This window comes from Triturus cristatus, chromosome 3_1, assembly GCF_964204655.1.
Source record: "Triturus cristatus chromosome 3_1, aTriCri1.1, whole genome shotgun sequence".
Lineage (NCBI taxonomy): Eukaryota > Metazoa > Chordata > Amphibia > Caudata > Salamandridae > Triturus > Triturus cristatus.
Window position 1 is genome coordinate 355,048,387 of NC_140583.1, and position 26,496 is coordinate 355,074,882.

The 26,496-nt window shown below is 41.1% G+C and overlaps 1 protein-coding gene across 1 annotated transcript in view; it reads right to left on the reverse strand.

The window, feature by feature from the left end:
• TRPM1 (transient receptor potential cation channel subfamily M member 1) overlaps positions 1-26,496 on the reverse strand; it is a gene marked incomplete at its 5' end in the record, with an annotated part of 381,597 nt that overhangs the window by 324,191 nt on the left and 30,910 nt on the right. Inside the window, 3 exons of the mRNA XM_085646142.1 lie at positions 17,469-17,592; positions 18,190-18,364; positions 20,404-20,575. Coding sequence (XP_085502268.1) covers positions 17,469-17,592; positions 18,190-18,364; positions 20,404-20,575 — 471 coding nt within the window. The remainder of the gene's footprint in view (positions 1-17,468; positions 17,593-18,189; positions 18,365-20,403; positions 20,576-26,496) is intronic.

Genomic DNA, 26,496 nt, shown 5'->3' on the forward strand with positions numbered 1-26,496 from the left:
AGTAATAGTTAAGTGGGGTGCATTTTAGGTTGTCATCAGTTCTGTGTGATTTTACTGGAAAATGAACCTCTATTTCATCATGAATAGGTCCACTCAAGAGCACTTTTTAAAATTAAAATCAACATCCTATCCTAGAGCACATAATATGAAGAGTAACTATTTAGGAAGCCCTCATGGTGATTTTTGTTTCTTAGTCTGGTCTTCTTTGAACATTGTAGTACTTAATCAGTAAGTGGGTATTATGTATTCAGTCAAATTGTCTGAGACATTTGGTTGGGAGCTGCAGTTTGTTGTGAGGGAGTGGAGCGCATGTCATGTTGCAAAGAGGGGAGGTAATCACTGCATTGCCTAATCATACATGAGTGGTGTTGCACCTGTAGTCAACAAATGCATCCTACCTCTTTACATATGGGTGTAAATAGAACTTGCATCCCTGGGATTGGCTGCTAGCGTCGCTTTAAGAACTAACAATTTGGAAGTTTTCCTTTCCTTTAAATATTCATTCACAATTGTTACTAATGGTTGTGTGTATTATCGATTGTATCTAAGCAAAGTACGTATCTGATGATGCACAGCCACACTGGGTTAAACATCAAGAGCACCCCCATTGTAAATGTGCGACACAGGTACCAGTTTGGTATCTATACCTTTCGTAAAACCCAGATAGAGGCCTGAAAATAATCTACAAATTGTCATGGAGAACTGTATTTGTACTTAGTGCTGACAGACAGTTTTGGAAACGCGTTCATTTTAAACTATGCCAGGCACACCTAGATACATTCCAACAACTTTTGCTTGCAGGCTTTCTGTGAGCAGCTGCTTCTTCACATTTTTCAAAGTCAACTCAGACTTTCACCCTGATGCAACTGATAAAATGAGTCGTTCAGCTTGTCAATATGATTTGTATATAAACATGTTCTTTGCAAAAGTATTTGACTGTAATGCTGTATAAACAGCACAATGTTGTTTTTGCTCCTTTTCTAGTATTTTCAGAGACGTACAATTTATTTAGTCGCCTGCCTTACTTAAGCAGTTGTCTAACTTGTTAGGAGAACTCTAGCCCCTTCGGTGCACTTTTCCAGCTGACAAAGATAAGAAGTAACCCTAAATAGGTTCTTATGGTCAAGACTCTGTGTTGTAGAATGGCTGTGTCAAGAGAGTGACTTTTAGGATGTTGTCTCTGTGCTCGGGGTGGAGAGGGATACAATTTAGTAAAAAATAAAAATTATAAAAAATATTGGTGCGATGGGTCATCACCTTGAACACAGCGAGAAAGGAACGAGAGGGTTAGACAATATTTCAAGCAGGACCAGAGAGGTGGGACATTTATGTACTCAAAATCCTTTGTACTACGAATGTCAAAGGATTGTGTTGTTTAGTTTGTTTCAAATCTTTGTTACACTCGCAAGGCAGTGCTGCACAAAGTGGGAGGCTGGACGAAAGAGGCAGAAAAAAAAGAAAAACAAAATGAATCAATGTGACATTACCAGCAACACATGTATTTGCTCCTGTCAATACCAACGCTGTAATTCTTTGCTTATTGCAAGATAAAAACTTAAAGCAAAGTTACTTTCTTGTGATTTCAAGTATATATGTCAGTGATGGGATAAGTCATGTGACTGCAAGCACTGTAAGGTCGTCTGGCCATGCTTCTGAGTTGGTAAATACTCCCAGGCTGTTCATGAAGGAGGCTTGAGTGAGTGGCAGGTGTATGCACCTGGGGCAGCTTCATTATGTATCTTTCAAAGTGTAACTTATTTTAGGTACTGCACCCTCTGTCTTTCCAAAGAACAACTGTTGCAATACTAGTAACTATGGTGGTCTGTTGTCACTGGTAAGACTCTATCCCTGCATGCGCCACCTTTTAGCAGAGTTTATAGAAGACCCCCGTCACATGAATATTAACGAGGCAGGCTTTCTGCAGCTGCTTCAGAGTGACCTCTTTGCCCCTATCCAGGATGAGGCATCTAGCACAGTTCACATGTTTGACAGAATCGCAAGACGTATGCGGCACAACACTGCACCCCAGTGCAAAGCAGGCAATCAGACAACTGGTTTGGGCTTCTTCAAATGAATTCCTTCATTTAATCTGTTGATGCACTTGCCAAACGTGGTATCTGTAGCTGTCTACTAGTACCTACCTAACTCCCGTGGTTTAGGAGTCTTTGTTAAGGTTGCTGTTAGGGGGTTCCCTTTCCGGCTTGCGTGGTGAGTCTTGCTTTTCCCTTAGATGGTAGTAGCGTGCTTGTCTCGAGCCGACTTTCATTGCCCTCCTAAGTGAAATGTTGGTACCGCTCTGAATGATAACCTGCTGTCAATTGGAGTTAGATTGTGGAAGCAGGAACTGTAACTGTTGTGCTGCTTCGCTGCTTGAGGGTTGAAATAGAGACACTTTTCTCCTGCATCTGCCTCCATGTGTCTTTGTTTTTAGCAACAAGAACGAGTCCACGGAGAAAACGAACCCCACTCAGTGTCAGCACTCAGCCTAGTCCCTTCAGCTTCTGAGAGGAGCAGCAGCATGCGTCAGCGATTCTGGTGAAGCCGCTGCTGGTGTGAGGGGTCCCGGCTGTTTGCCTGGGCTTGTGTTTATTGACAATAATATTAAACTTACACCAGGGCATATAAAAGTTATATCCTGAAAAGATTTGAGAACTGTGCCCCGCATAACATCCCCCAGGGTAGAGATCCCGATATTATCCCAGTCACGGACGCCCCCCAGACCTGCAAGCTGCTGCAGCCCGCCATTAGACCACAGGGGAGTCTCCTGTGTCAGCCTGCCCCACCACCCCATCCTGTGCAGGGCCTGCTTTCACAACTGAGAAACGACACTCGTGGCGGACAGCAGTGTCCTGCGAATAGGGGCCGAATACAGGATCGTGTGTAAGGAATAGGATCCCATCCGGCACCGTTCCACTGCATATGCCGGATCCAAGCGGTCCCCATACCACCATTCATTCAATATCAGTAGTTGCGAGGCCACATAATAGGACTGAACGTCCGAGGTGGCCAACCCGCGTGGACTGAAAACAAGTTTGGAGCACCACCCTAGGTGTTTTCCCAGCCCAAGGAATTGTCCCAGAACCGAATGAACCTGGCGAAACCAAGAAGGCTTAACAGGGAATGGATAATTTTGCAGCTGATACAGCAACCGAGGCAACAAGACCATTTTAAAGATGGCCAACTGACCTGGAAGAGAAAGGGGCATGCAAGACCAGGTTCGCAATTCGTGTCATTGATTTTTTGTGGGAGGCATTTGCACGTAAAGGTCTTCTAAGTACCGTTATTGCTGGAAATGGAGTATTGAAGACATGAAGAAGTATAATAAAGAAAAAGGGATTCAACATTGAAAAAACAGTTTGTATCCTCCCTAATCTAATGAGTTGGCAGAAAGGGCAAATAGATTGATTTTAGATTAGCTGAGGCAGGAAGGTCATGTTATACCACACTGCACCCCACAATGGGTGTTGCCCTGGTTGAAGTTTTGAGAGGCGGGAGGGACCACTTTGTTTGGCTCAACTCACACTCTAACAGGAGTGTGCGTATTGCTTGGAGAAAGTGATGAATGCCAAAGTGAACAGGAAGCAAATGTAAGCCAGTTTCCAATAACATTTTTTGCATTGTGTAGGAATAAAGATTTGCATATTGGAGTGAAAGTCAGAGTAAAATTGCAATATGGTGTGAGGAAAGGTGAGTTAAAGTTTGGTACAGAGGTTGTCATTGAAAAGGTGTCAAGATCTGCTGTGTGCGTCTAGTGAAAAGAGGTGGCAGGAGGAGAACAAGTGTATGGTTGCCGACAGTAGAGTTAGTCAGGATGAGAAAGGTGGTGTCAGTGGTGGTGAGACAGGAATAAGGAACTATAATCAAACTGCAAGAAAGTGTGTTCAATCAACTGCATCTCCTGAGTCATAATGTTGAAATGGGTGGCAAGAAAACGTATGTTAAGAGGCACCCCAACTGGTTAAAGGATTTTACATGAATTATGCCTTGTTGTGCTTCGTGTTTTGTGTTGTGTCTGGCTTTGTCTGCTGGCTTAGCCTTGGGGTGTTCTTTTTGTTCGATCAGTCTTTTATTGCTACCTGAGTAGAATGTTAGTACAGCTTTGAATGGCTAGGTTCTGTCAAGCGGAGTTAAACTATGGAAGGAGGGGTTATAACTGCAGGGGTCGGATTACAAACACTATTCTCCTGCATCTCTCCATGTGTCTTAATACTTAACTTTACTCAGTTTTTTGCCCAAGTTGGTGTTGTTATTTAGAATCTTAGTGGCAAGGCACTGTTCTGTTTTTTTATATGCATTGATTGTTCCTATTGCTGATTCCCCTGCACCATAATGCAAACAAATGTAAAGCTATGAGTTAGTGGTGTGCCATGCCACTGGAATCAAGCTATCCTGGCTGAAGAGGGGTGAAACCCCGAAACTGGTCCTAGGGTGCTTGGATCCAGTCCAGGGAGGACCTGGCTTGGCAGTTTGGGCTGGACTGTTCCCATGAGGCACAGGGTCAAGACTGATTTGCATATGGCTGGGTTCAAACTGGAATGACATGGTGAGCAAAAAAACAATGGATTTAGGCCCAGATCTCTGTACTGGGGTGAACGTATGAAATTGTTCTGCATTCTGTCCATCAACTGTTGTTTTTGCATTTGTCACCCCGAGTGGGGCGGGTATGCCCAGACGTGAGTCCCGTGCTCTCCATGCCACTGGAATCCACCTATCCTGGCTGAAGAGGGGTGAAACCCCGAAACCGGTCCTAGGGTGCTTGGTTCCAGTCCAGGGAGGACCTGGCTTGGCAGTTTGGGCTGCACTGTTCCCATGAGGCACAGGGTCAAGACTGATTTGCATATGGCTGGGTTCAAACTGGAATGACATGGTGAGCAAAAAAACAATGGATTTAGGCCCAGATCTCTGTACTGGGGTGAATGTATGAAATTGTTCTGCATTCTGTCCATCAACTGTTGTTTTTGCATTTGTCACCCCGAGTGGGACGGGTATGCTCAGACGTGAGTCCCGTGCTCTCCATGCCACCAGAATCAAGCTATCCAGGCTGAAGAGGGGTGAAACCCGGAAACCGGTCCTAGTGTGCTTGGTTCCAGTCCAGGGAGGACCAGGCTTGGCAGTTCGGGCTGGACTGTTCCCATGAGGCACAGGGTCAAGACTGATTTGCATATGGCTGGGTTCAAACTGGAATGGCCTGATGAGCAAAAAAATGATGGATTTAGGCCCAGATCTCTGTACTGGGGAGAATGTATGACATTGTTCTGCATTCTATCCATCAACTGTTGTTTTTGCAACGGTGTGACACCAGATCAAAATCAAACTGTGATTGGCTGAAAGCTATGCATTTCCTTTATAGGGTTATGTTGTACTGTATATACTTTTTGGAGAACATTTATGTATCTCAAATCAGTAAAATCACTGAGTGATTTCTTTAGAGCACTATAAAGTTGGCATCCTCACACTGCTCTAAAGAAATCTCCTCCCAGTTGGAAACGCTATAGGCGTGATTTGAGTTTAACGGATGGGTACACTGTCACAAACATGACGGATATTCTGTCTGTCTTATGAAAAGTGCCTTAGGCTATAATGCACATGTAATAAGGAACACAGGATATCAGTCATGCTTGTGAAGGAGTAACCCGACCGCTAAACTCTAAATCAGGCCTTTTGTACCTTCAGAAATTTCTATTTGCTTGCAAAAAGCACAGACATCACATAAATATGATTTTGTAGGTGATCTCTTTGGCCCTCACCCTGGTGAGCTTAAATAAGCATCCTTAAAGCAAAGGTAGTTGTGGAGTAACTAACTTTGATGAGGGTAGGAAAATAGCCAACAACTTGAGAGATATGGACTTTAATAGAAGGTAAATGGACGTTCTTTGGAATAAGGATGTCCAAGGGCATCTCCAGTCCAGCATGGTAGGGTCCACAATTCCAGGTAGGCAGCCCACCAATCCAGCTAGATTTAGAAAGAAGCCTTTAGATGAAATAGATTCCAGCATTACGCTCAAAATGTATTTCAGGCTCTTGCTTAATTAAGAGATGTGTGGCACGTGAAAGTATTTTACTTATGGACATGACTAGATCTGCAGCAAGCTTAAGGTGTGAAGCTGTACCAAGGCACATTTCTTTTGCTTTTAATCGCCAGAATTTATTTTACTTCTGACTTTCATTTGGGCTTGCCATGCTTAACCCCTTTCCATTGGTGTCAAACCAGTCCTGTGATTTTGCTTAAGCAGTGTGTTAATGTGACATCCCATGAGAAGGTCCTCATCAATAATCGTAGGAACAGGTAAGAAATTCCAAGTCCTTAATGAAATACATGTACATTTTAACCTACTGATATCATGAGAAAGAACAATGTTCCACATGAAAAGGCCACCACGTGACATATTAGAGGAAGATGGGCTGCACATACCAGTAAATAACAATAGTTTGAAAAAACAAAGACAGACTTTGAATTTTGCTATGATAAACACCTATGAGCACAGCACAAGAATATAACGCAAAATAGTATATTCTTGAAATAAGAAGAGCACATCCAAAATGTGTAATATTAAACTGTATGAAACCTCGGTTCAAATATACACCATTTGGGCAGTTTCTGTAATTTACAGCAGTGTTTATGTTATAGGACCGAGTCTCTTCAGTTCCTTCCTGTAGTACCGTTCAAAAAGTTCCTGGATTGACTCTCTCTCTATTCAAGTCTTACCAGGCCATGAATAAATGACTTGCTTTCTGGTTCACTGGGAATGCCACGACAGAGTAACCAACTTGACCTCACTGGTCCCATCAACACTTTCCCACCGCCAGGACCAGGCACCACACATTGCTGTCATGGTTTCTCACTGTGCTTCGTGTCATCTCACTGGTTCATTGCAGTTGGAATGACTGGACGAGTTGCACACAAAGTGCGATGTTGCCACTGGGCATGGTGGTGTATTTGCAAGTGGTGGTGGCCACTACTCCACCATCAGCCCAATGTCGCCTCCTCCTGTACGGACCACCCAGCATCAACCTGCCCCCTGTCTGTCTGGGCTGAGCCTTGCATGGGTTTATTCTTTTGTGCATAGTATCAGCACAGCATTCACAACTCTAGGCTAAAAATGAAAGCACCTCTTCACACACACCAGAAGACCCAAGCAAAGAACTTGTCTGAGTTGCGGGCAGAGTACTGAAAGCTCTGCATGGTGTATATGCAAGCAGTGCTCAGTGCAAGTGGTGTTAGTTGGCGACACCAGTGATAGTTGACAGACACAATCATATTTGAGATATGTATTTTTACTCTAAGCACGGGGGAGATGTCATAGGAGACTCTAGGACCATGTAGGGCAGAGACATCCCAGGTCCACAGACAGGACCCTAGACAACTCTTCCTGGCTCAGGCACTGGACAGGTAGTGCAGGGAAGAGCAGCGTATTCCATGGCAGGATAAATCAGGGACTACATGGGTGAACCAAAAGTGGAGGATCAAATACAATAGAGGGAAAATCTAATACAATCTGAGTCATTATACTGACTTAGTAGGGTGTCCTCTGCTCCTTCTACACCAAGACATTACAGGCTCCACAGAGGAGTTTTGAGCGCTGGCACTGTCTCAGGACTTACCTTCAGAGTTTGTGCACAGAGAATTCCAAAAATTAATTACATAAATCTAAAAAGAAGATCATGGTTTTCAGAGTCATTCCTAGATTTCAGATTACAATCTTAAACAGTACCAAGGTTAATTTAGTTGTTACCATTGGCACACAGTGTACGCTTACAGAGGTACCATTAAGAAGATGCGAAAATACCGCTTTAATCTTCATTTATGTCCAATTACATCATTATTATTTTGACTTAGTGTTAATGGACTTCGTGTGTATAATGTACAGTGCTTCTAGCACACTTCAGACTAACAGTTATATCTCTATCTATCTACGCATAGAAACTTGGAGTATGAGCTGAGTTTGAACACGAGCTCTGATATGGCATAGGTTGCTATAACAGTACCGTCTGCACTTGAATTTCATTAATGAATTTCCTAAAGGCTTTAATTACATGCATAGCACACTGGGTTGACACAAATTCTCTTTTTCTACAACTTAATTAGTGCTTGCTTAATTAAACAAGTTCATGAAAAACCACTAGTTGCAGCAGCACTTCAGACACACAACAAATGTGAGAGCCTACATTAAAAACATTTTAGGCTTGCAGGTTGTGGTATACTATCAACTGCTGGTGGGTAGTGGACCTCAGGCAATGATAATACTTTTATTTAAATTATTTACATAGTTAACTCAAAATTAAAAGTGCTGCCACATTCTTTATTTTGTTCTACATTTAAAATAAATATGTTAAATTAATGTACATTGATATTTAACATAAAAAATCTTTTGCATAAAAATGTTTACTAGTAGTGACCTTAACCTGATAAACCTGGTTCCACCCCTTATTTCAGAGGGAGCGGACATGCACGTCTACACCTTAAAGTAAATTTCCACTCAAATAATGAGTGGCCAAAGTAGTAAATGTATTACAAAATGTAAGAGTAAATTTACTCACGTGTAAATTTACCTTTGTGAATAGGTCCTATAGCCTCCATGCAGGATATAATTTAAGGCAATCTTTATTCAGTTCAGTAAGAAACAATTGAATGTTCATCCTAATTAGTGACCATAACTTGAAACAGAAAAGAGTGGAACCTACTTCAGATGCACACTGACTAATTAAACACCTTGTTTAGTAACAGCCACCACAAGGGTGAATATTTCCACAAGCAAAGTGAAGGTTATTTTGGACAAGACCTAAAATACACGTATATATATGTAATATCCAGCATGCAACCTTAGAAAAAATATGACAGACCTTCTCCCAATATACGAGAACCATGGAAGAGGGAGATAGGATACAGCTGCATGCAGCACATGTATTATTGTCAGTGTTTGCTCAATGTCTGAATTGCGACTCAGTCAGGTATTTGCAGTGTCATATGTATCAATCCAGAGCAACACAAAGGAGCCATTTCCAAGAATTTGCAGAAATCCAGCCACATAAATATTCATGTGTCAAAGTGTTTTTCTGTAAATGCTTCTGAATGGAATCAAATAGAGAGACAGAGGCTGAAAGGGATAGTAAAGCTCACTAACGACAATCAGGGCAGAAAGGTGCATTTGATCAGGGGACTGCTGTCTGCTCCCATGATGTCCACCACTGTCTTTCACACAGTGGAAGCTGTCACTCAGGGACTGCTTGCACAAAGGATTTCTTATGCCCCAAATATCGTTCACATCATGAAATTCAATGAATTCTGGCAGTGACAGTAAATCTTATGCACCTAATTTCTGAGGATCAGGAGATTGCGGGGGTCAAGTTGTCAACCCAGATCACCATTGAGTCTTACTTGCGCTTTTATTATTACAGTCAATAAAATGTCAGATTCATCACAGATCTTGGAATAATTGTTCATAAGCATCCTCTTTCTGTCATGTTTTAATATTTGAATGATGATAAACCATTCTGCGAGGGCAGTGTTCTAAATATGATCAGCATAACTGTAGGGATTTTATGCTGGAGGAATAATCTTGACCAGAGAATAATTTGGTATGTATGAAAAACTTCTATGTTCAGTCTCATGCATTTCTCAAACCTTTCTAGGTTCCAATCCTATATGCAGACAGCAATGCTATCACTTATTTGCTTCTTTGGCACTTCAATTTTAGTTTATTGGAGGGACTGGGTTTACCTGAGTAATCCCAACTAGCTAGGTTGTGGATTCCCATTGTTTTGTTACAATACGCCTGAGGTCCTAATTAATTCCTATATCATGATCAATCTGCCTAGCATGAAGGATCGGCTGCATAACATATATTTGTTTACAGATACCATTTTGCTATGCATGGACATCAAAGCAAAAGTTCGCCTTTCTTCTTCTTCACACTTTGATTTTTGGTCCAGGAACCACTTTGTACTTAAAGCTAGCATCCATGGCAGCATGAATAGAAATGTGTCTTTTTCATATATGATTTTAATTTGACTGTGACCATAACTGATCATTGTATTTACCTGAACTCCAGCATGTACATATATTTTATGAATGATTTTTGAGTGGTCTTAACGTTTCTGCTGACTAAGGTTATTATTTTATGTTTATTAGTGCAATTTGACCATCCTTCTATCAACCTTAAGATTCAAGAGCTTCTTTTTATAACTCAAACGCCATGTCATAATGGCATGGACAATTTGGCCCATCTACAGCAAATGCTGTACTTTCTAACAATTGCTAGGGCAATACCAGACTACCAGGTAATAGGAATACTCACTTTTGAGAGAATTATGCCATATGGACAACATACGTGGAGTAATAACGACTGACAAGTGTGATATTATTAATACATTCAATTCTTTAAATTTAGATCGGGCCTGTCTGAGGATAGTGTTAATGTAGTTGACAGCTTTGAGTATACTTTTTCAACCCATCTTCAAGGCTACCTATCTCTTCTTGAGCCCCCCTAAATACTTTTTGAATAATTATCTATCTTGCCTGGAGGTTGATTAACTGGTAGATCTGTCTGAGCAAGCCTACCATAAAAGATATCTCCCCCCGGTATTTTCCTGATCATTTTAGCAGAAGAATAATTCAAAGAATTTTAATGAAAAAACACATTTAAAAAGTATTTCCTAAATGCACATTTGTGCAGTTTTTTTGCTTTAAGGGTTAAATTCTATTTGTGTTTTTCAAAATTAACCTTTAAAATAATTTCATATTCATCTATGTTCTCTTCAAAAGAGAACTAGATTTTATTTGTTCTTTCCAAAGATAGCTTTGCTTTCTATGAACCATACAATAGCCAGCACCTGCCCCACACCAGAGTTAGCATATACAAACTAACAAATAAATATTACGTTGTGGGGGCTTGTTCAACTCACTTACGGATTATTAGGCATTCTAATAAGAGACTATATACATGTAAATCTAACTGATTTAACTGAACAATGCTTGTGCATTTGAGAGATTGTGCTTGTTCATCTCACTGACAGAAGCCTCGGTATACTATTGAAGAAAATGAGCATTGCACTTGGGAAAATTATTGCACCTTACTGAGAGAAGATTTTGCCTTTCCTCTAAGTAAAGCTCATACTGAAAGACATATGGGTCTTTGACAGAGAGAAAACACAATTTGAGGGTAGCTTGTACTTCTCACTGATGAAAGCAAGGAATTTTATTTGGAGTACACTATCTGCCTCCCTGCATTTATCATTGAGTGAGGCTGGTGTATATGTTGATGCAACCTCCGTATATACAATTGTACACCTCAACGTGAGAGCACCAGGTTCACTTTAACAAGAAGGGGCACTCCCTAAACATACATTCACAACATCATTGGTCATTTTATAAGACTTAACTAATGTTAGGATGTATGATTAAAAATGACTGAGAGTATCAGTACAGCAACATTTTCAGTTCCCCCTTAGCATTCCATGCCCTAAATTTAAATTCAATACTGATATTCACAACTTTGGTGTCAACAGCAGTTGTCATTATTGAGCTTTGTTTAGTAAGAAACTGAATAGGATTGGATTATAGGAGAATAATCTCAGTATTCTACAGTATGCAATATGCAGTCTTTAACCTTGAACCTTGCTGAAATCTCTTTCAAAACAGCAATGTTACAGCTTTGGAAATGAACAAAGCGGTATCTTCTAGGCAGGGAGGAGAAAACCAAAGGTAGGAAGACATTTGGTGACAGTATTGGCAAAATGTTTGAGCAAGGTACAGTATATAGTTGTCACTTTTGTGCTGTGTATTGGGTCTAACTCTAAATAAAAAAAGAATGCATTGAGAATAAAATATGATTTTAAAATTAATATGTATACAATTTTAAAATGAATATTTCTATTAGATATTATATTTTCAGTTGCCTGCTTGGGTAAAAAAGAAATGCAATTAATTTATGACGCCAGTACATTTTAATTCAAATTGAAATGCAAGTTGTGTGAACACCACACATTATATTTTCCTATAGGTAAAGACCAAGTCCATAGGATAACACATCTCATAAAAAAGAATGCATACTTTTAATACTTAAAGGCACAGAAATGAAAAACAGTTAAGGATCTCATGAAAGTACACTAATGGCTTGGTGAAAAAAATATATAAATATATCATTTGGCTAGCACATCTATAAATATGCAATTCAAATACATGAGACAATGATAATTTGATGTTCAAATATTAAAATAGGAAATATCACTCTTCAATCATCACGGTCAATATCACTGACAGAGATTAATAGATTTCTTAATATAGTCTAAATAGATAGAATTATACACAGAGTATAAACTATTAAAATGTGTTGTCTCTACACAAAATACATTTCTGGTCTGTAGTAATTTGGCCCCACCATTAGATGACACAGTAAGGCTAATGGTTCACCTCGCTTTATAAAAGTGACAGTCTGCATAACTGCCACAAATAAGGGACATGTATAGATCATTAATTTCTGATCTCTCCAAATTGTGCTATTATTATTATGTATTTTTGTTAATAAAGACAAGTGTGGTGCTTAGCGCTGTGCTGAAGGTGCGCTCTACCTATATTAATATTTTAATCTACCTCGTTTTGTATTTGTGTTCATTTTATTTCGTTTTCCCCTGATTTTATCTTTGGGGAATTGCCCCCTCACCTGCACTCTAATTGTTGTTCCACCGCTGCTTTAGCGGGTCCTGTCCTGGGGGTTTGGAAATCGGGGAGAATCGGCCGCCATATTGGGAGTGGGAGTGGTGGTGACGCTTTCTGGGCGCCATCTTGAGCGTTCTAGCGGTACTGCTTATACGCGGCCACCCTACTTCAGGCGGTTCTTCAGGGGGGTCAGCCGGGATAAGGTACCCGTGCTCACTAGCGCGTCATAGGATTCGCGTGCTTAGCGCTGTGCTGAAGGTGCGCTCTACCTATATTAATATTTTAATCTACCTCATTTTGTATTTGTGTTCATTTTATTTCGTTTTCCCCTGATTTTATCTTTGGGGAGTTGCCCCCCTCACCTGCACTCTAATTGTTGTTCCACCGCTGCTTTAGGGGGTCCTGTCCTGGGGGTTTGGAAATCGGGGAGAATCGGCCGCCATATTGGGAGTGGGAGGGGTGGTGACGCTTTCTGGGCGCCATCTTGAGCGTTCTAGCGGTGCTGCTTATACGCGGCCACCCTACTTAAGCCAGTCCCTCAAGCGCGCAGCGGTGACGCGCAGTGGGGGCGCCTTCACTGCGCCTGAGTCGTGCCAGAGTCCTGCCCATCTGCGCTCGTCTGCGCTGAGTCAGGGCTAAGGCAGGGCTCTGTAGCTCTTCTTCCCTTTGTGCTGTCTTAGGACCCTTTTGCACAAATGTATTCTAGAAGCGAGCTGCTTAGTCTTCGCGATTTTACGCCCTGCTCTCATACACCGCTACACCCTCTTTCTGGCCCTTTTCAGTGCCCTGAGTGTGTTTTTAAACTTTCATCTCCCGCTTCCATTTCTTCCATTTCTGCCTATAGGATTGCCCCCTTAGGATGCCTAGACAGTTTTGTTCCACCGCTGGTAAAATCTCAGGTCCCTTATGACTTCAAGGTTTGCCATCTCAATGTGAGATCATTGGTCAAACACCATCTGGACGTTTTTAATCTACTTACGGTGGAAGCTCTTGACATCCTTTTTATGTCAGAGACTTGGCTGCATGAGGAAGCTTTGGCAGCGGTTAATCTGGCCCTTCCCTCTGAGTATGCGATTTTTACCCTCAATCGTAACTCGAGAGGTGGTGGCATTGCGGCCGCTGTTAAATCGTGTTACTCATGTGTATGGAAGGCTATGGACATAGCAGGCTGCGAAAGTGCTAATTTTCATATCTCTGTTAGTCCTCATTTTACTTTCTCTGGGCTATTTATCTATCGGCCTCCGGGCCCGGACGCTGCCTTTAGGTCAGCTCTTCCTGAAGTTGTCAGCGCACTAGCCTTAAGGGCTGCCAACTTCAGTATCATTGGCGACTTAAATCTTCATTTTGATACTCCCCTCTCTCCTGCGGCCAGTAGCACTCTTGCCGACTTGGAGGCTCTCCAGCTATTTCAGCTGGTTAATCATTGCACTCATGCTGGTGGGCACATTTTGGACCCAATTTTTACCAACCTAACTTCGGCTAAAGTGTTGCCTCCCAGGCCTATGGCCTGGACTGATCACCATCTCATAGAGTTGCACCTCATGATTGGGGATTCTCCCCATAGAGCAATCGCGCCTATGTTTCTTAGACGCCCATGGAAAAAACTGAAGCTAGCGAATTTTCACCGGTTACTTGGTCTATATCCTCCTGGCCCTTTTCTGATGCTGAGTCGGGCTGTGATCTTTTCTGCAGCTGGCTGACTGGAGCCTTAGACTGCCTGACCCAATTGCTGAGAGTAAACGCCGTCGCGCTGAACCCAGTCCCTGGTATGATGACTCGCTTCGGCTCCTAAGAAAATCTTGTAAACAAGCTGAAAGAGCCTGGCGTAAGTCATATCTGCCTGACAGGAAAACGCTGTATCTCGCCAGGACTAAGAAATATCATAGAGCGGTCTGTAAAGCTCGGGCCGCTTATTATTCTCGTGAATTTAACATCAGCACCAATCCTACTAAATTAATATTTAAGGTGCTTAAGGATCTTACTGCCAGTAGAGCCACAGTCGCTGAGATCTGCTCGGCCTCGCATTGTGAGGGCCTGGCCGCCTTTTTTGTGGAAAAGGTAGAGGCCATTTACCGTTCTTTCCCTGGCACATCTGCATCTTCGGAGAAGGTGGAATCTGGCCTGAAGACAACTATGTCTTTGTGCTCTTTTCCAGAGCTTTCGATGGAGGAATTTAATAAAATTGTGGCGAAAGTCAAATCAGGTTCACCTACAGATCCTCTACGACCTGCCCAATTCAGAGAATCTGCGTCACTCTGCCTTCCTCCTTTATGCGATCTTGTCAATCTTTCCCTGACGTCAGGCTCTGTTCCTGGCAGCTGGAAACAAGCCCAGGCGATGCCCATTTTAAAAAAACCTGCCTTGGATCCATTAAAATTTGAGAACTATCGTCCTATATCCCTTCTTCCGTGGGTGGCAAAATTGACCGAGGCCCACGTCAATGCTATTCTATCCAACCATCTCCATTCTGCCAATATTTTAGATCCCTCACAGAATGGTTTTCGACCTGGCCATAGCACTGAGACTGCGCTGCTCTCAATGGTCGATCACCTGCGAACTCTGGTTGATTCTGGTCAAACGTCGGCTTTGGTGCTCCTTGACCTTAGCGCCGCGTTCGACACCGTCTCCCACGCGATTTTATTACAGCGTTTGGGTGAGGCTGGTGTCGATAACGTGGCACTTGAATGGTTTCGTTCGTTTTTATCCGGCCGCACATTTAGGGTTGTCACCCCTCCCTTCCAATCTAAACCCTATCCTATTGCACAGGGTGTTCCACAGGGGTCGGCTCTCAGCCCCACACTTTTCAATCTTTATGTGCAGCCGCTGGCTGATGTCGCCAAGCGTTGGAACCTGACTATGGTGTCCTATGCTGACGACACGCAGCTGGCGGTTGCAATAAGTGGGATTTCCGACCTCGAGGTTACTAAGTTTCGTGAGGGAATTAGCTCGGTGGCCCGCTGGATGACAGATAATTGCCTGCAATTGAACGCCAAAAAAACCGAGGTGCTCATTGTTGGCGGGCAGAGTCATCTCTGGGGTGATCATTGGTGGCCATCCGAGCTCGGTCCTACTCCTCTCCCTGCCTCCGAGGTAAAAAACCTAGGGATCTTGTTGGATTCTAAACTTAGTTTTGTCTCTCACACTAAGAAAATCGCTGCTATGTGCTTCGGGACTCTCCGTAAGCTCAGACCTATTTTTAAATTCTTTGATGCCCCAACCAGACAGCTTATTGTACAAGCTACGATTTTGTCTAGGTTGGACTACGCGAGTTCCCTGTTACTGGGAGCTAATTTGGCCGAACTTTCTAGACTTCAACGCGTTCAAAACGCTGCCGCCAGGGCTCTGGTTGGCCTGCCGAGATTTTGTTCGGCCAAAAAAACCATCTATAAACTCCACTGGCTCCCTGTTGCTCAGAGGATTAAGTTTAAGTCTCTCTGCCTTTCGTTCAAAATCCTAAAGCACTCCTACCCTCAGATTTTGGAGCATTTTATTTCGCCGTATGTACCCCTGCGGTCTTTAAGATCCTCAGGGCTTCACCTGGTCACAGTCCCGCGCTTTAAGAGGGCTAGGGCCGGCGGCCGCTCTTTCAGAGTGCTTGCTGCTAGGCTATGGAACTCTCTTCCTGTCCATATCCGAGCTATTGATGAACTTCTAGTCTTTAGGAAGGCCGTTAAAACTTTCCTTTTTCCTCTTGATTCCTAGAGCTATCTTGGCCGTGTCCTTTGGTACTGCTTGTGTCCGGTTTCTTGTCCATCATAGCGCCGGGACGCCCCTTTGCTGGGGCAGCTGCGCGCTCTACAAATCCGGCTAACATAACATAACATAACATAACATGCCAATTCTTCTTTAAAAAGGAAGAGAGTTTGTTGGATTAAATTATTCTTATATCTTAAAAGATTGTATTTTTTATATTTGGTAAACAAGCCATTCTGAATATCATATTACATTTCTAAATTTAACTTAGAGATACAGCAATATCTAGGCAGATTTCTTCCAAATGTCACAAAACACTGGAAGTAATTAAAAGAAATCAACTTCTTCTTGTTATCCCTTTTTTATTTGGCAGTTTGCTTATTTTCTTAAAAATATTATTAAAATGCATATTTCCATTGCACATGTATTAAAATGTGATCCTTAAGACCTTAGAAGTTATGAATTTAGAAAACTAGAAATAATGAGGCTGTCTGTACTACAATTCAAGTGCAAGTAGAGTAATATGCCTAGGAAGATATAGCGACACCATGTGTCTTGTACAGGGAAAGTAAAAGAAAAGGCAACATTTTACTTTGCACCTTTGCTGCTGCCACAGATTTATAGGCTGTGCTTCCTGTGACGCCACTTTCGGTTTCAAAGGTTCATGGCAGTTCACAACTTGAAACTAAGGAAATACTGACACAAGATAAAAATATATGATAGATGTTAGGCAATTTTTTACTGAGAAATCTAGTAGAAGTTTCAACATTGATAGTAAGAAACTACATGCATTGTTTAAGTGCATGCTGCCAGTCAGATAATGAACACATATAAAAAATGTTAGTCTATTAATACTGAGAAGCTAAATTCATCAATAGTCCATATCTAATGATGTGTGTTCTTAGTGGCTGTTAAATCAGAGTATGAAGAAACCTTTATTAAATTCACCATGCACTAATAAGATAACAAGTGGCTAATCTATATATGTTAATTTATTGTAAAGTTGTATGAATGTTAGAGGCGAAAAAAAGCAACATTGCAAGCAACAAAGAACCGCAAATTATTAAGAATAGAATCATGCTGTTAGTATGTACTGAAAAGGGAAATGCAAGCAACTTACCAGCTCCTTTCTTTTCATACATTCCATTAAGACAACAAACAGCTGGTGTGCCTGGGTCCGGCTGTAGTTAAAGGTTTTCTGAACAGTAACAAGAAGCTGATCTCTTAGGGATTCACTTATTATCCTAAATACATAAATGTGACAAAGATAAAAACATACCATCAACAGTGACCAATCAATATACTATTCAGTAATATTTTTCTACCTTCCAGTTTGGGTCTATGTAATATCAAAGCATATCGCCTACGGTATATTTCCTTATTCCTCCGAACCATTAATGACAATCAATACATGCAACCACCACCTACCAGACCAGGTTGAAAACATTGCCGCAATGCCATAGATCAATCCCACAAAGGAGATAGTGTACATTTACAATTATATCCTTAAACATGTAACCTCCCTTTCTATCTTTGAGGGGTTGTCAAAATCTTCATGTGCTCTGTTTGCACATTTTTCTATGAACTACTGTTACAATCTCAAAGTAGTGAGACACTCTTTTGTAACATAATGTAAAGCCAGACATTGTTCTTTTAATTGTTTTACTTAAAAGCACACTGACTGACTGAAGCCTACGTTAGGTTATGAATTGTCCCCACAGTATACAAGAAAATACAGATCTCAAGTGTCCCATGTAAATAATCAAAATCTGTAAACATTTCCATTGTGTTCCCTTATAGTCATACATCTCAATGTTCATATTCTGTTACAGATACCTTACCCTGCATCTTCAGAATACTTGTGTGCAAAGGACAAAATGTCAGATGCTCGTCCACTTCCATCACACACAACCACAGGGATGGGTGGTTCTTCTCGCAGGCACTCTAGGACAATAGAGATCACATTCGGCCCCCCTTCAACAATGAGGGAAACGACGGGCACACCCTGCCCCAACCCTAGGAAAGAAAGTAAGGTGAACATTGCAATCAAATAATAGCTTAAGGTAACATGTAACAGATACATTTTGTGTTAAAGAGTGAATGAAGGCTTACATAAATTATTTTAAATCACATACAATAAAATCATATTTGTAGAAGTAGGAGGTCTAATTAAAGTTATAGATTACATATCTTCTACTATACTACAACAAGAAAAAATCATTATTTAAAAATATAAATAGTGCAACTAAATTTGGGCTCTGAATTTTGGACATAGGCTCATAATTATATTCATTGGTAATAAATATAGGTCCTAATCCTAATTACGTAAGATTATTGTGTTTTTGTGTTTTCATCTGCCTATCTGAATGCAAAATGTATATTAAACTATAATACATATATCAACAATATACCTTATTACTTCAAGATGTCAAATATAATACCTAAAAACCTTATGCACACAATAATCTTTTCACAGAAAGTATAAGAATTTAACTTTCATTTGATATATTCACTTTACCTCTCCAATGCTTGTATCATTAAAATCTAGGTTGATCATGAAAATATATTGCTGGATAATTATACATAAGTTGATATCCAGTCTAGATTCTAGTAAAAAGATGTTGAAATGCCTATAAGGTACCATCACATTTGTGGAGTACAGGAACATTTCCTAAACCATCATTATCCTACAACAGAAAGCTACATTTTCTTAAAGTTTTGATGTCAGCTGACATGTAATCTACTTTGCAGCTGACATTAACGATCATTAAAGCACACACTGGACCTGTTGAACTCAATTTGATGTATCTACGTATTACACATGGCATACATCTGACCTGTCTCTATTCATGTAATACAAATAATCAAGTAAGTCCTTGCTCAGTAACCAAAAACAACCCAAAGAAGAGTTTTGCATTCAGGTCAAGCTATTGAATGAGTAGATACTTTACAGGTAAACATAGAAGAAGAGCATACACAAACGGATAAAAATACAGAAGGGTGAAATGTTGTACCACTGACAGATATTGGGTTGAGGTATATGCCACAGGGACATTCAAAAAGCCTGGCTCCAAAATGGCAACATTTTCAGACTCTAGATTCAGTGACAGATAAATACGGACTTTCACTAAGGGAGTGGTTATACAAGTATTCTGTGAATGGAAGACACACAAATGCTGAGACCTTTAGCAATGATGCACAAATTATTCAGATACAAGATGCATACATAACAATTAATTAAAATTATAATAATGGAAAATGTAAATCTAGAAACATAAATTAAGAAAAGTGGTACAGTGATTTTTTTTCAGGTAAACTTGTAATAATTGAAGATTTGTATGTGGAGTTCACAGAACACTACAAAAAGGTTATTACAAATGACAGTAAGCACTCTTACAAATTGTTTATGGCGATTTTGGTGTTGTCATACATTAGTGTATTCATCACATGATAAAGGGCATACCTTTCTGGCCACTGAGCCTTTTCGATAAGCAGACCATCTTCCTTTGATGTTGTATGAAAAGAAAGAACTGGTCAACATGTGAAAATCATGACAGTTGAGCATCCCTTTGGTGTCCCTGCCTCACTTTATCTCCAGGCATAGGATGACAAAGGGAAGACCACAAGCCATAAGGATCAACCTCCCACCAGCCAAACGTTAACTTTGGCCTGTAGAAAAGCATGACTCAGTAGTATAGGAACATTTTCACAATGAGGTGGGAACTGGATGTGACAGCAAATTGAGAGGATTGACATAAACACGGTGAGTTGATTACTTGCAATGCCGATCATTTCCTAGTCGTGTTTTCATGGTAGAATTGACCAAATACATTTTATTATAGTAATATTGCATAAATCTTCAAATGCAAATCCTAAGAAATGTTCCAGAAGTACAATCAAGAATTAATAAGGTATAAGTTTACAACTTTCCTCAAAGATACTGTGTTGCACTAAATTTGTAAGTCGATCACAATAGTATGCAAATTCGAAGGTGTGCAGAGATTGCAGATCACTCAAACCCATCATAATATGTTACCACCTCTTTCTGTACTTACTTGTGTTGATTTTTTGCAGAGAAATGTGTTTTTCTAATTGACGCCGCAACTTAACTTCAGCTCCGTATTTACCAACTGTTCCATTGTCCGCTAAGATGAAGTGCGTATGAGAATTGTTTAGAACAGATAGTTTGCTCAGAGGATTTGACATTGTTTGGTATAGTTTTGTTACCTGTAAAACAATTGTAATATACAAAGTCAGAAGGTGCATGTATTGCAAACTCAGCATTCGTAATAATATATCCCATCTATCATTTATATCTACTTTAAATCCTACAGTATTACTACAGATAAGGCATTAGACCTATTCAGTCTATACAATTACCAACCCACCTTGGATGAATGCATGCACATTGGTCACCAGTTTACCCGTATTTAAATAGTAGCTGTTTTATCCCAAGTCTTTTATAAATATATGTACTAGCTCTGTTTCTACTTGATGTGCGTTGTTGCCTCAACCCATTAATTTTTTTATGCCTCCCTTGATACCCTTGCACCCCTCTCCAGCCTCATATAGAAATTCTCTTCTTATTTGAAAGAAACTGAGAGAATATTCAAAAAGCCAATACATTTAAAAGCCTCCTGGCTTGAGACTAATCCAACCTCATATCAGGCTTCAACTGACAGGCCACTGCCTCTAGACTAGCCTCAGATATTGCCACATTAAATGTAGTGACAACAAACGTTGAAAAGGAAAACATTGAATCAATATCATTGTCTATATTCTTTGCGCCAAAATGTAGAAGAAGAAAAAGAGAAAGGAGCTTATCAAGAACAGCTAAAACAATTTAGACCAGGTGAAGGTAATAACTGCACCAAAGAAACAGAAGGAACATTTAATACTTTGGCGAAGTGGTGGTAGGAAAGCAGCTAATAGGGCTTTCTGCAGTTAATAAATTGAAAATAAAAGAAACACAAAAATAGACATTCAAACACCAAATAAAACACATCAAGAATTTGTATGGCTGTATTTTTCAGCATTCTTTTGATGGTTTGCAGTAAAACTATTGTGGGAAATAAGTAGCCTAAACAAGCATGTGCAATGTAATCGGTCTCGCCTTTGGGACCTTATATGTATTTAGCTATGCAACACATTAGCCTGGGTGCTGAAACATCTACTGTTCTTTAACATGGAGGGAAAGTAAGCAACAAACTGTGTGACACGCCAGGTATGGGAACACATGGAGAGAAATGTTGCCTTTCAGCAGGAAATGGTATAGTCCAAAGCTCTATTTTTAATATAAAATCAGGGCCTTCGGTGATCATATCACTGAAAATACAAGATTTGAAAAAAATATTATTGTCTATGGGTCTTCGTGGAAGACAATTTCTATGGGCTGGAATCTAGAGCATGCTAAAGTAATTCTGGTATTTTACTGACCTCTGCTGGTTGTTTTCTGTCAAGAAATTTAAATAGAGGCAGTTGCCAGAAAAATTATAAAAAGAAAGTCCCTCAGCAGAAAGCAATTCTGGTATTTTACTGACCTCTACTGGTTGTTTTCTATCAAGATAGAGGCAGTTGAACAGGAAAAAAAGTTCCTAAGCGGAAGCAGACAAGTCCTAGGGCTGATCTCTAGAGCCCACAAAGTACATACACATATAAGTATGTACTAAAGTTTATACAAGAGGTCTCAAATGCTCGACCTAAAAATGTAGTGTCTAAAATGCTGTTGACTGAAAACATATGTATAAAAGACTACAAAAAAATCAAAAAAATATTGTGCTAAAAGGTAAGAGGGCTGGGAGCAGGGAAAGGGGTTTGGGAAAGGGTATTTTAGCATTCAAGTAAGTATACAATTAAGAGGGAGTAATGGATTGGTGGGGTTCAGGAATTAGCAGGGTAAAAGGGTAGTAAGAGGATCTTGAGTTCAGGAAAGTCAAGCAATAAATGAAAGTAAGGGGTGTTTTGGGATTAAGGACGGTTAGCATTAAGGGAGAGTTATGGGGTTTAAGGATTCAAAAAGGTTAGCATTAAAGTAGAAGCGTTGTAAGGGTTTTTTAGAGTTCGGGGAAGGGCAGCATTAAAGAGGTAGTAATAGGGATTTAGTGTTTAGGCAATTGTAGTGTTAAATGGTAGTATTTTTTAAAGGTGTAAGTAAGGGTGCACAATAGGGTGGTACTGGATTTTTAGGAATATGGGAATGGTAATTTTAAGGGGTAGTTCAGGTTTTAAGGATTTGGGGGTGGAAAGCATTAAGAGGTGCAAAGGTTTATAATGGTACAGTTAGATAAATTAATAAATGCATGTAATAAAAACAACTTTTAAAATATGACATTTTTGGAATTGTCGTAGGTAATAATGAAGAACCCACATGAGTACCTTGACAATTACAGCTTGTCTTTAATGTAGTTAATATTTTAAAAATCAACTTTATGACATACAACTGCTTTAACTTGGAACTACACTGCCAACTGGCCTGTTATTTTTCCATTTCGGCTAGTTTCATTCTACTCTTTCTAAAACAAAATGCCTGCATCCTTGCACATAAAAAACTACTGCACACTTCTACAAACTCATAAGATAGAAAATATCTAATTATTCCCTAATTGTGATATCCAAAAGGGGTGACATCAGACACTTATTTCTCTGCTTGTCCATTCCAAAGAAGGATAATGTATAGGATTGCAGAATTAAATGTGCCTATATTTATAAAAACACAATAATTTAGCTAATAATACAAGGGGAGGGGTACTTGCCTAAAGGAGGGTCATTTTCAGTCCCCAGATGCCCACTGACTGTATTCTTACAATGAGATCCAATTGGTGAGGAAAGAGTTGAGAGGGATGGCATCCCAGGTTACCCAAAAAACACAGTTTTCTGGGAGTACTCTCCTTAAATGTAGGGTATGAAAGTCCAGATGGAGAGTAAGGGGTAGGAGGTAGAGGACATCCACAGTGAAAGAGCCGTAGGTCAGTGGTTACTTGCTTCTGGGAAGTGATAGCGAATGAGGTGAATGTCACTGCTCTGTGAGATACCTGAGCCAGCCAGAGCATGGTGGTAGTCAGGCTGGTTTTCCCAGAACAGTATCTGGCAGGCCTGGTCTGTAGGAAAATGCAGTCTTGTGGGCAGGAGTATGTGTGCCCTGTGGCTATGGTATCCTTTAATTGGAAGGGGTACTTTACCAGAGGAGGGTCATTGTCAGTCCCGATATGTACATTGACTGTATTATTGGCAGTGAGCTCCCACTGGCGAGAAAAGAGCTTGAAGGGATGGCAGCTCGTGTACCCCCTAAACACAGTTTTCTGAAAGTACTCTCTTTAAATGGAGGGTAGGAAGGTCCCAATAGAGAGTAAGGTGTAGAAGGTGGAGGACATCCACAGTGGAAGAGCCCTAGGTCAGTGGTTACTTGCTTTGAGAGAAGGGCACCCCAAAACTGAGCAGCGGTTAGGCCACTTCTGATCTGAAAGTGCTACCCATACTGTCAAAGAGACAGAAGACAGGAGACCTACACTAGGAAAACCCCTACATGACACAGGCAGAATGTGTCACCTTTGAGGGGGACTGCCTTGGAATGACAGGCACCTTGTCAGTCTGAGGGCGTACACCCAGAAATTAAAAGACAGTCTCAAGGTAACACCCCCTGAGATGGCAGAAGAAAGAGCAGAAAGGGTGTCTATCACCTTAGGCTGTAGCCCTCACTTTGAGAAACTTAAGAGGTCAGGAACAAATGGGGGGATCCTTACCAAACCCAAGGCTGGTAGTGAGGCCTACTTAAGGCTCCAGATTGGAGCCTCTACCTGGTACTGGATGGCCAAGGCAAGGGGTTTCTTTCCTGACACTGACAGCTGTCAGAAGTCTCTGTTGTTTGATGGTATATATTTCCAAATCAAGCTGGACTGGGAACCAAAACCGGCCCTGGCAAAGTGTTCGGCCTGCCCCCGGGGGGTTGGGGGTGCCGCCAAGCTCTTTGCCAGGGCCGGTTTTCGGCCGATTTTGTTACGGGCCGATTTTGCAGCTATGATGCAAAAAGGGCCCTGTAACAAAAAAGGCCCCCATGGGCCAAAACGGGCCCCCACCCGTGCGGCTAACCGGGGGATTGCCCAGTGCCCGCTATGGCCAGTCCAGCCCTGCTAGCCATCATATCTCAAGGCTTTCAAGGATCTATCCCAATCCGATCTGGAAGGAAATTGGTTTCAACGTAATTTCCTGCCGCTAGCCCATAAAATGAGTACTACTTTCCTGCGCTCCTGTCATTTTCGAGGGAATCCTGGTTGTTACTGACCTGTCCCCTGACTTCGCCTATCATCTTTCAGGTTTCATCTTGCCTTTTCGGAATTCACTATTTATCTCCTGTTGCAACTTCCAATTGCAGCAGGGCTTTTCCCTCCTCATTCTTCTGACCACCTCTCTGAGTAAAGAATCTCTGGCCAGTTCTGAAGCCTCCCCGCCATCTCTGAGGTTTTTGCCTTCTAGCTTTTTTCCTCCTCTTGGGGCTACTTTTGAAAGAGACTTCCTGCAAGATACTACTAGTGTTTCGGCAGCTGCACTGTTTAGTGGAAGGATTTATCCCTAACTCTAGCAGACAATACTGTGAAGCTTCACAACTAGAGGCAGCCTTAAAAACCCTGTTAGGTGTCAGTTCTGTGACACCTAGGACGGTGGTAATGTTCCCATACTGGAATGCACTTAAAGAATTGAACCGTCTTCCCTTTTGTCTCAAACAATCAGAGATGAGTACTCATTCAGTAGAGTCTTTAAAATTCACTTATTTGTTTCCTGCTAGTCTTTTCCACTCCTGGTACCTTGGTTTCGGCCTTTTTGTGCACAAAGACACTCTTCAGGGTAGCCAAGATCTGTATAAGACTTGCTAACATTACATCTGTGAGCAAGCTAGGTTTAGCTGCCCCATAGGTGGGGTCTATAGGTGAGGAGAAGGGTTGTCCATTGACAGGGGGATCTGGAGAAGATGTTGACAGATGGGTACATGTAGATTCAGAGGGGCATAGAACGGAGAAGCACTATTGCAGAAGTGGCTAATTGTTCACGTTCTGTCACCTGAGCAGGGAAGTCCACCAAGGGATCGATTAGTCTACCTTAGCTCTTGGCTGGGGATGGACTGTGTAGGAAATAGGCTGTTTATGAGTGGTTACTCTGGATGCTTTGCCTTTTGCTGCACTCTATGTTTTGATGGCTTTAGAATTCTTTGTATTTTAACCCTCCTAACCAGTGGTAAAGTGTCTGTGTTCCCCCTTTAAACATGGTTCTAATTGGCATATTCTTAAGTGGTATATTTAACTTGCCTACAACTCCCTAGTGTATGGTACAGAGTGTACCTAGGGTCTGGAGGTAGGTTAAATGCCACTAGTGTATTGCAGCACCTATTGTGTCACCCACTACAGTGGCAGTGCAAACATGGCATCAGGCCAATTGCCGTAGCCTGGTAATAGCAGTGTAAAAAGGATAAGTTACTTTTAGAAAACGTTACCTTTTCCCTGCCTGATGTTCTTGGAGGCTAATTGGCATTGGCTCTCTAGCTTTTCCAGTTGGTTATTTCACCTTGAATAGGTTTGTTATAGGAGTGAAATACCTCCCAGGAGCAAACAATAGACTGACCTGGGCAGAGATAATGCCTCTGAACCCCATACAATATGCAGGGCATGGGGTACTGTGGGCATCCTTTTTTACACTATAGTGTCAAATCCTGCTTGAGTGTCAAATCGTGTTATGTATGCTGGTTTCACATATAATACTTGGGAAACACTTGAAGAGGGAGAGAACAGGTTGCAAAGACAATTCTTGTTGATTCACCACCTGGTTGATGAAGGCCTCTGCTTTTATCCTCCCAAATGTCTGTCCCTGAGCATACTGTGTGTACAGTGGCTATGTATTGTGTACAGTAGATTTACCACAACACACAACCCAAGCACAGCCCCTGCTCTCAGAGCCCAAATGTAGTGTTGCTGAAGGCATTTGCCATTCTAAAAATACCCAAAGTGTGATACCAGAGAGTAGCCCTGAAAATTCATATCTCTGGTTCCACTTATCGCATTTTTTTCATTTTTGTGTCAATTTGCTTATTAAATTTCACTCAATTATACTAAATCATTTGGGATTGTTATTGTTTTGCATTTTGACTTTGTTACTGTTTTGGC